The sequence below is a fragment of the Sinocyclocheilus anshuiensis genome, unplaced genomic scaffold (genome assembly GCF_001515605.1).
Source record: "Sinocyclocheilus anshuiensis isolate Anshui unplaced genomic scaffold, SAMN03320099.WGS_v1.1 scaffold140, whole genome shotgun sequence".
Taxonomy (NCBI): Eukaryota; Metazoa; Chordata; class Actinopteri; order Cypriniformes; family Cyprinidae; genus Sinocyclocheilus; species Sinocyclocheilus anshuiensis.
This window is the reverse complement of record NW_015554147.1, coordinates 1,860,764-1,870,847: the sequence shown is the minus strand read 5'-3', so window position 1 is coordinate 1,870,847 and position 10,084 is coordinate 1,860,764. Positions and strand designations below refer to the sequence as shown.

At 34.7% G+C, this 10,084-nt stretch overlaps 1 protein-coding gene across 1 annotated transcript in view; it reads right to left on the bottom strand.

The window, feature by feature from the left end:
• The window catches only part of LOC107670641 (eukaryotic translation initiation factor 3 subunit M-like), a 7,927-nt gene extending 1,575 nt beyond the window's left edge, over positions 1 to 6,352 (bottom strand). Inside the window, exons 1-8 of the mRNA XM_016463315.1 lie at positions 6,212 to 6,352; positions 5,655 to 5,787; positions 4,549 to 4,687; positions 4,342 to 4,465; positions 3,971 to 4,065; positions 3,815 to 3,898; positions 3,633 to 3,732; positions 1,514 to 1,595 (exon numbers count right to left, since the gene is read on the bottom strand). Of these exons, the coding sequence (XP_016318801.1) occupies positions 1,514 to 1,595; positions 3,633 to 3,732; positions 3,815 to 3,898; positions 3,971 to 4,065; positions 4,342 to 4,465; positions 4,549 to 4,687; positions 5,655 to 5,787; positions 6,212 to 6,253 (799 nt within the window). The 5' untranslated portion in view covers positions 6,254 to 6,352. The remainder of the gene's footprint in view (positions 1 to 1,513; positions 1,596 to 3,632; positions 3,733 to 3,814; positions 3,899 to 3,970; positions 4,066 to 4,341; positions 4,466 to 4,548; positions 4,688 to 5,654; positions 5,788 to 6,211) is intronic.
• Between the last annotated feature and the right edge of the window lie 3,732 nt (positions 6,353 to 10,084).

Sequence of the window (10,084 nt, the reverse complement as noted above, 5' to 3'; positions counted from 1 at the left end):
GGTCTGAATACTTAGGACCATGTGATATTTCAGTTTTTCTTTTTTAATAAATCTGCAAAAATGTCAACGATTCTGTGTTTTTCTGTCAATATGGGGTGCTGTGTGTACATTAATGAGGAAAAAAAATTAACTCAAATGATTTTAGCAAATGGCTGCAATATAACAAAGAGTGAAAAATTTAAGGGGGTCTGAATACTTTCCGTACCCACTGTATATTTATAATATATAAATATAATATATTTATTTAAAAAAATATATAGTTTGAAATTTTACAGTAGCACATTGGATTATTATTTTTTTTTAAACATTTTGATACATTTATAAATTTATTAACTTTTTTAATATATTGCAAAAATTACATTCCCTGGCATTATGAATAAAGGAAATTAAATTATATATTTAAATATTCATAAAAATAAGCATATTTTATAGACACTGACTTCAGGCAATTAATAATCTTTTTTTAATAATCAATATTTTTTTTAATTATAATTTACAAAGCTTCTGATGGAGAAAAAAAAAGGGAAAAATATGCTGAAAAATTGAGCAGTCACTGTTGCACTCTATTAAGATGTTATTGGATGTAGGTGAAGAAGATGCTGACGTAGACCATAAATATTCAGTTTCACCCTCTCAACAGACAATCTGTTTATGTTAATTAAAAAAAGAATCAAAATGAGAAGAAGGTCAGTGAGCCGTTTCCTTTAGGGTTCAGAGGGAGGTGCAGCGGGTGAACAGCTCACTGTTAGATCAACACTTCTTCAGGACTGGTCTGAATTGGCTGTTGCTGGTCAATGGCAGGGAGGATCCTGCTCTAATTAACGTTTGCCTTTTAAAAGAACCAAAACTGCTGAGACTCAAATTCCACCGGCCCAGTGACACCACAGATAACAGACACGCGTGTGAGCCTGTGCTCAACACTCCAGTGCATTTAAAAACAAATAAAAGATGAGCAGCAATTCAGAGAAAACAAGCAACATTTTATTAAATGTTATTTTAAATATGATGCAACACTCTTCAATGCTAATTAACAACAGCTTTAAAAGTTACAGTTATACTAGATAAACCACAGTACAAAATAAAAGCCTTTTTCTTTTATACAAATTAAAAAATGGTTGAATAGAACAAAATAAAACTATACAAGTAATAATGTAACAAAATATAAAATATTAATAAATAATGTATATGCTTGTTTGGTGCATAATGGTAGATCTTCATTTGATATTAAGAACATGTGTATAATAAGCATATAAATGTGTTATAATTATTGTTTTATCTATCTATATATAAAAGTACTATAATATTAACACTATTAATATTCTTAATTCATACAGTATTGTAAGGTATCAAAATTAAGGATAAGCGGATAAAGTGAAAAGTTGAATTTTTTTTCTTCCTTATTATAAAAGTGGTTCAATCTAATTAAATCTCAACATTATGTGTACTTTGCATTTTTGTTTATTAGAGTGTCAGTCATGACTGAATCATGTAAAGACGTTCAGACTGTACTCACCGAGAGACTCAATGAAGTCTTTGTTGCTCTGGTAAAACTTCACATAAGCAGCAAGCTTTGCACTGACAAAGATAGTCAAGAGCTGGAAGAAGAAAGAAGGATTTTAGTCAGAGCTTTTGAAAACAACTTAAAGGGTTAGTTCACGCAAAAATGAAAATTAGCCCATAAATTACTCACCCTCAAGTCATCCTAGGTGTATATGACTTTCTTCTTTCAGATGAATCCAGTCGGAGTTATATTAAAAATTGTCTTTGATCTTTCAAGCTGTTTAATGCCACTCAGCGGGTGTTGCATGCATTAGTCCAAAGGAAGTTAAATAAAAAGCGCCCATCCATAAAAAAGTGCCTCATATGGCTCCGGGGGGGGGGTTGTGGACAAAGGCCTCCTGTAGCGAATCGATGCGTTTTTGTAAGAAAAATATCCATATTCAAAACGTAATAATCACTTTAATCTAGCTTGCGCTCACTGTTGTACACAGAAGCAGCTCCGGGCGGATGACGTATGAGACATTTTCCGGAACAGGATCCAGCAGGATCAAATTAAGTACTGGTCATAATACTCGCATGATAATGTTTGATGTTAGCAACAGTGTGTTTTGCTGCAGCAGCGCCGATGGAAGCGGTTCACTGACTGCGCAGCACAGCCACACGCGCCACAGTTACGTTTGGGATCATTTTATTTTTATTGCCATAATGTCAGTTGAAAACATTGCAGTTGTGTTTTAAAATACAACAACGAGCACCACGAAACCATTTAAAGAGGCGCGTTCAGCGGTCTCCGTGATGGGATAGGAAACAGTCAACAAAGTAAAATGATCTCAAACGTACGGCGCGCTCTCTTAATTTTATCAAATGATCATAATCACATCTATTCATTTAACAATCCTGCTACTAGCATTTTATTCAGACTAAAACCCCTTTAATTTGGGTGAGAAAGCGGGGGTTTTTTGAGTGGCTTTTGCACATCCTGTCATGCCGGTGACTGCGTGCTGCTGCAATAGACACATTTTGCTGCATTAAAGTTAACGATTAATCGATTATTTTATCGTTAATTTAAACGACTATCGATCATGGAAATGGTCGAAAATTGACATCCCTAATCTGTATTAATTCATTTCAAAATCAGCTGACATCTTTATCCACATTTTTAATATTTTCAGTGAATTAAAGGGGTAGTTCACCCAAAAATGAAAATTCAACCATAATTTAATCATCCTCATATTGTTCCAAATTTACTGTATGACGTAGGCTACTTTCTTCTGTTGCACATAAAAGAAGATATTTTGGTTCCATTGTATTAGTCAACATATCTTCTTTTATGTTTCACTGAAGAAAGTCAAACAAATTTGGCAATATGTTGTATTACATATCTGCATTATATATCAGTATTATATTACGGCCATTGGTCACCTTGCTCTCTAGATTCAGGTACTGGCCATTAAAAACATATCAGTCAACTTTTAAAAAATAATATAGATTACCAGCAAAATATGTATTTTGAATATGACAAGTAATGTGATTTATTGATGCACAGATACTAAAATTCTGCCCGATAACAATGAACTAATAATCATTTTCATGTTATGGCTGATAACCGAAATAGACTATTAAAATTAAAATGATCTACTATTTTGTTTAAATCGTGAAAAAATAAACAATTTACACTTTATAATTTTCAGTAGTAAAATGGGTTTTCATTTTGAGATTTACTAGATTACATTTAACGGTTTCATTAAATTGGTGATTTTAAAGATGAACTTTAAGTGAATGTTAGATGACAGTAAATGTCATTTAAATGTAAGAATAATAAGCATGCAACATTAAATTTCCAATAATTTTATCAAATGATCATAATCACATCTATTCATTTTACAATCCTGCTACTAGCATTTTATTCAGACTAAAACCCCTTTAATTTGGGTGAGAAAGCGGGGTTTTTTTTGAGTGGCTTTTACACATCCTGTCACGCTGGTGACTGCGTGCTGCTGCAATAGACGCATTTTGCTGCATTAAAGTTAACGATTAATCGATTAATTGATCGTTAATTTAAACGACGATTGATCATGGAAATGATCGAAAATTGACATCCCTAGTTTATATTATATAATATATTTTCTTACATCGTGGATGAGTTCTCCCTCCAGGAAACGCACTGGTTTCAAAGCCAGGAGATGGTCGAACAGATAGCTGTTTGGGTCTTTCAGGGCACGGACGATGCACCTGGGAGAACAGAGCATATGTGTAAATCACTAAGACAGACAACAGGAGATCAAAACTGAGAACTGACAAGAGAAGGTCATACCTGTGCGCATCCACTCGGGCTTGTGAAGCATTGTCCTCTGTGTAACTGCCCAGTAACTCCACCATCACTTTGGCTGCAGCTTCACTGAAAGACAAGAGTGTAAAGGTCAAATAAGCAAAAACCACAAGCGGACCTAAAACACAAAGGGGTAGGTACCTCTTCTTACAGTCGACCAGTGCTTCATACACCAGACGGAGCAAAGTGTGTTTCTTCTCTGTATCTAGATTCCAGTCTGTGATCCACTTGCGCACCTGCACAGAACACAAAACATCAATCATACTGGGAATTGTTTCCTAATTACATAAATACGAAGAGAAACGAGCAGTTTGAGGGTTAAAGCTAACGTTGGCTATTCAGGTTAATCTCACAAAGGCTTAATTTTTCACTTTGTGTTAATTATTAAGTGAAATATGAGCTGGACATTTCTTGGTTGTTTTTGTGAGACTCACTTAAATATCTTGGGATGCATTTTAAAAGCAGGAAAGGAAATACTATGATTATTTTTGACACTGCGCTGATGTCCGTACCTGGTCCAGGTCTGTAGGTATGAATGAAATGGCATTGCAGGTGGCCGCCACTTTAATCAGACTGCAGTACACAGTGTGCCTCACTGGTGTGTTCTCATCCATACCATGGAACAGATTGCTCAAGCTAAAACGAAGAGTTTAATTAAAACAACTACACAAGGCGAGAAAAAAAGAGATTCAGTTCAATAATACAGTGAAAGCACTCACAGCTGCATCCTGAGCGAGGGCCGCTCACCCTCACGAAACTTCACCAGCTTCTCACATAAACTCTCAATGAGAGCTTCCTGTTTCTCCGTCTCCAGAATCAGCAACAGGGAGACGATGCTGTTCATCACACTCTCCACATCTGCAGAGGAACACAAGAGCGCTTGAAAATGTTCTTGTAAATCGTCGCATGATACAGAAGTTCGGGATCAGTAAGATCTTTAATGTGTTTTACAGAAGTCTCTTCTGCTCATCATGCCCGCATTTATTTAACCAAAAATACAGAAAAAAAACTGTAATATTGTAAAATATTATTACCATTTAAAATCATGGTTTTCTATTTTAATATACTTCAAAATCTAATTTTAATAAAATAAATCAGCTATTACGACAGTCTTCAATGTCACATGATCCTTCAGAAATCATTCTAATATGCTGATTTATTATCAATGTTGGAAACAGTTGTACTGCTTAATATTTTTTTGGAAACTTTGATACTTTTTTCAGGATTATTTGATGAATAAAGGTAAAAAGAACAGTGTTTATTTAAAATATAAATCTTTTCTAACAATATAAGTCTTTACTATCACTTTTTATCAATTTAACACATCCTTGCTGAATAAAACCCTATATTTCTTTAAAAAAAAAAAAAAAAAAAATACTGACCCCAAGCTTTTGAACGGTAGTGTATATTGTTAAAAAAAAAGATTTCTATTTTGAATAAATGCTGTTCTTTTTAACTTTTTATTAATCAAAGAATCCTGAAAAAAGTATCACAGGTTCCAAAAAAAAATTGAAGCAGCACAACAGTTTCCAACATTGATATTAAATCAGCATATTAGGATGATTTCTGAAGGATCATGTGGCACAGAAAAAGACTACGAGTAATGATGCTGAAAATACAGCTTTGTATATTAAAACTGAAATTCATTATTTTAAAATGCAGTATTTCCCAATATTACTATTTTTTTCCTGTATTTCTGATCAAATAAATGCAGCTATGATGAGCAGAAGAGACTTCTTTTAAAAACCATTACAAATCTTACTGATCCCAAACTTTCGAACAGCAGTGTACATGCTTTAAAGCTCAAACTTCAGTTATGTCATACCTTTGTCATCGTCTTTGAGGCAGACATCACAGGCTTCAATGATCTGTGCCAGATCGACGTGCAGGCCTCCTTCTGAATTCTCCTCAGAGATCTCAGCTCCTTTAGCTTTCAAATAGGCCCGAAGCTCTGACGCCTACAAATGAATGACAACCAAAAAATTAAGCCAGCTCTTATAGTAACAAAATCATATTCCCAAAAAGTGACAGACACAGTAGGTTACAATCTGTGTAATATTAGTGGGTTGTGAAATGTCTGTTGTCAATAACAACAGCGGATACGAGACTATTGATTCCCAATAGCCCGCTGACATCTAAGAAACCGAGTTTCTACCGCAATGCAATCAAATAACACAGAGCCCATCTCAAAACAAGTGAAATCATACAAACGCACAAATATAATCGGTCAAGTTGATTATTACTGTACCAATTCGTTGTACTGAGATCAGCTAAAGGCTAACAGATGTTAGCATCTACAAGCATGCTTATGCAAAAATGCGTTTACTTTGCTGAAATACGTGTTTAATAGCGCAAAAATGCTTATGAGCTATTCAAAGATACCTGATCCTCCTCCGTTACGTCAATAAACGCCGGGACACTCATTTTATTAAATATTTTAAGAGCACAGATAAGAATCCACGCTCGCAGCCTAGGCTCACAGGCCGGAAGAGAATCTGTACGCTTGCCGGTGATGCTGACGTACTTCCGGTTTACAGACTTAAAGGGACCGCGAAGCTTTGCTTTTCATTGGCGCACGTTAGTGAGTTTGATATAATTAACGCAGTTAAGCATATAAAACAGCTTATCGTGATTCTTTGGCTTTGGATTCTTTGGTGATTCTTTATATATATATATATATATTGGTCCTTCAAATACATGATTGCATTATCAGACTGCAAACTTAATTCAATGTGATTCTTTATATATATATATATATATATATATTGGTCCTTCAAATACATGATTGCATTATCAGACTGCAAACTTAATTCAATGTGATTCTTTATATATATATATATATATATATATTGGTCCTTCAAATACATGATTGCATTATCAGACTGCAAACTTAATTCAATGTGATTCTTTATATATATATATATATATATATATTGGTCCTTCAAATACATGATTGCATTATCAGACTGCAAACTTAATTCAATCTGCAAACAGTAATTCAGTGTCATTTTCTGTGTTTAATGCATTGCTTACATTGTTTAAACCTTAAGGCACACATCATGCATACATTTTTTTGCAGATCCATAAGTACAGACAGGAATTACTGCCACTGAGTTCAAGCAAAAGGTACGTAAAATCTTAAGTACTCAGCATTCAACAGTTCATTCTGGGTTTAAAGTTTATGAGTCACATCAGTCATCTGGCCCTAAATAAGGTCTATCTCAGTGTCTGAGTAATTCTTCCAGCATCCCGTTATCAATCTTGCAATTAAAAGATTAAAGCCAACCTGACCTTGGACACATAAAACAAATAGGGTGATGGTCTTTTAAAGTTAGATGATAGTATTACATTTCATGCGCCAGTATGGGACCACCTTGACAGTTCCTTGTGTTCCTATCCGAGGATTTATGCGTGTCCCTCAGGTCAAGGCAATACCGTTGTCCAATTCTTGGATATTTCTTCCATGCTGTGTAGGTTTTCCTTACTGTTTTTCTGTAGAGAGGAGGTAGATTTAATAAACAGTAAAGCTGCCTAAATGAACGAATATACAAGTGTCCAGCTGGAGATACTGCTGATATTTAACATCATGCACAAAATAATGTTTCCTTTGCCTGGAACCTAAAAACAGACTATTCTCAAAGAGTTTGAGTCATTGACAAGTTATGTTTACCCTAAGAGTGTTAGGGGCTTTTCAGAATTATTCACTGATGTTTCTGAAATCGTTACAAATGTTCAATTTGATGATGTTGGATCTGTGTGGTTGACTTTTGCATTGAGTCACAGGGAGCGGTCTGAGATACTGACAAACTTATATGAGTGACCTCCAAGCAATGCCAGAAAGAATGTGGGGAACATTCACAGATAGAGGAAATAGCAGTGATGGACCAATGATCACTGTATCACTTTTGTTGCATTTTCAATTTGAATTCCACTCGTCCCCTTTGTTGTGCATCACGAGCCAACACTTATGGAACCTTTGTTTCAATATTAGCAAAAGTATTTTTTATTAAATTTGCTGAAATTTAATTTATTTGTACTATTATTTGTCCTGACTTCTGAAAATTTGAATAATTGTTTTTGAAGTAAACATTTTTTAGAATGCAGATAGATAGATATAGGTCGATATTTGTCAGATGGTTTGTGGGTGTGTCTATGTGAGATGAACCAACCTGATCTTAAGAGAAAATGTAAGTATTTAAATAGGTGGAGATTTCGTATAAATTTGTACAATGTGATTTGTAAAAAAAAAAAGAAAAAAAAAAGATTTTTAGAAAACCGTAAGCATAAATTCATAAGAATTAGCCACCAATTTGTCAAAACGTAAAATAGTTTTTACAATTTTTTTTTCAACAGCTTATACAAACCATGGAATCAAATCCTATTGTCACCCATTTCCAATAAAATACTACTATTTTTTTTCCTACTATTTCTATTTATTTAATTATTCAATATTTATCTATGTTTATATGTTTCTGCACGTATAGTGTACAGGACATAGGAAACAGAAGAAACTAGATGGAGAGCTGTTCCAAATCCCACAATCTTGCAAGGTTGTTTGTGAACAATCTCTGGAACTGTGGTTTCAGAAAGCATCAAGTCATTGAATCATGTTGGGACCTACGACCAAAGTTGGCCAATGCGGTGAGAAACACATTCTAGACTGTCTGTACTATGGAAAGACATACACCATGTTCCTGGATCGAATTTATGTTGACTCAATATTTATTTTGGCCAATGCGGTGAGAAACACATTCTAGACTGTCTGTACTATGAAAAGACATACACCATGTTCCTGGATCGAATTTATGTTGACTCAATATTTATAAAAAAAATTATGAAAACACTTGAAATTCCTGACTGGCTTATAATATTACTGTAAAACATCAGTTGTCAAGTGACGGGAATGGATTCTGCATGTGTCTATGTGGGATGAACCCGTACAAATGAAACTATTATATGAAGTGCTGATTTTGAATTAATTTGTACCATGTGATTTGTACGAAAACATAAAATTTTCAGAAAAGTTCCACCCCTAAACCTAACCATCAATGGGGCAGATTGTATGAAAATATACGAATGAGACCGTATGAATTCATACAAATTAGCCACCAAAAAAAATGTTGCCGTGAAATGGTGATGGTTGAACATTTGAGTTAAAATCTTATAAGCTTAAAGAAACCACACTTTATAGTTCACCCAAAAATGAAAATTCTGTCATTAATTACTCACCCTCATGTCGTTCCAAACCCGTAAGACCTCCGTTCATCTTCAGAACACAAATTAAGATATTTTTGATGCATTCTGACAGCTCTCTGACAGTCCCATAGACAGCAAGGGTACTACCACGATCAACGTCCAGAAATATAGCAAGGAGATCGGTAAAATAATCCATGTGACATCAGGGGGTCAACCGTAATATTATGAAGCTACGAGAATACTTTTTGTGCGCAAAAGAAAAAAAAAACGACTTTATTCAACAATTCGTCTCCTCCGCGTCACCCTAGCGCCATTTTGGAGAGTATCCACTGAATGCAAACAGCGTATGCTGTTCTGTGTCAGCTGCGTCACACGGACATCTTAAAAATGTCTTAATTCACCCTTCCACAAATTAAGGCATTAAAAAGGTGTTAAATGCCATTAAATGTTTTACATTGCATTGCTAAAAATTAATATCGTTCTTTTCTCAGTATTTTTGTGTTGTTTTCACAATACAAATATCTAAACACCATTAAAGGGGTCATATGATGTTGCTAAAATAACATTATTTTGTGTATTTGGTGTTATGAAATGTGTTTATGCGGTTTAAGGTTAAAAAAAACACATTATTTTCCACATACTGTACATTATTGTTTCTGCTCTATGCCCCGCCTTTCTGAAACGCGTCAATTTTTACAAAGCTCATTGTTCTGAAAAGCGAGGTGTGCTGTGATTGGCCAGCTATCCAGTGCATTGTGATTGGCCGAATACCTCAAGCGTGTGACGGAAATGTTAAGCTCCTTACCGTATTGTGATGCCGTGTCCCGGAGCGACGAGACAAAAACATGAAAACCCATTATAAACGAGGCATTTGTTGCATCCAGTGGGGACATAATTACGGATTATAATGACTTATACTGTCTTTTTACGCGTTGCGTTGCATCGCGCCGCGTAAACATAAAACTCTGTCTGCATTTGTGATCAGAGAAATGACAAACAACAAGTGCTACTCTACTGCCCAAAACTCGCGTTTGAATCATCAGTGGCAAATCCTTTAAA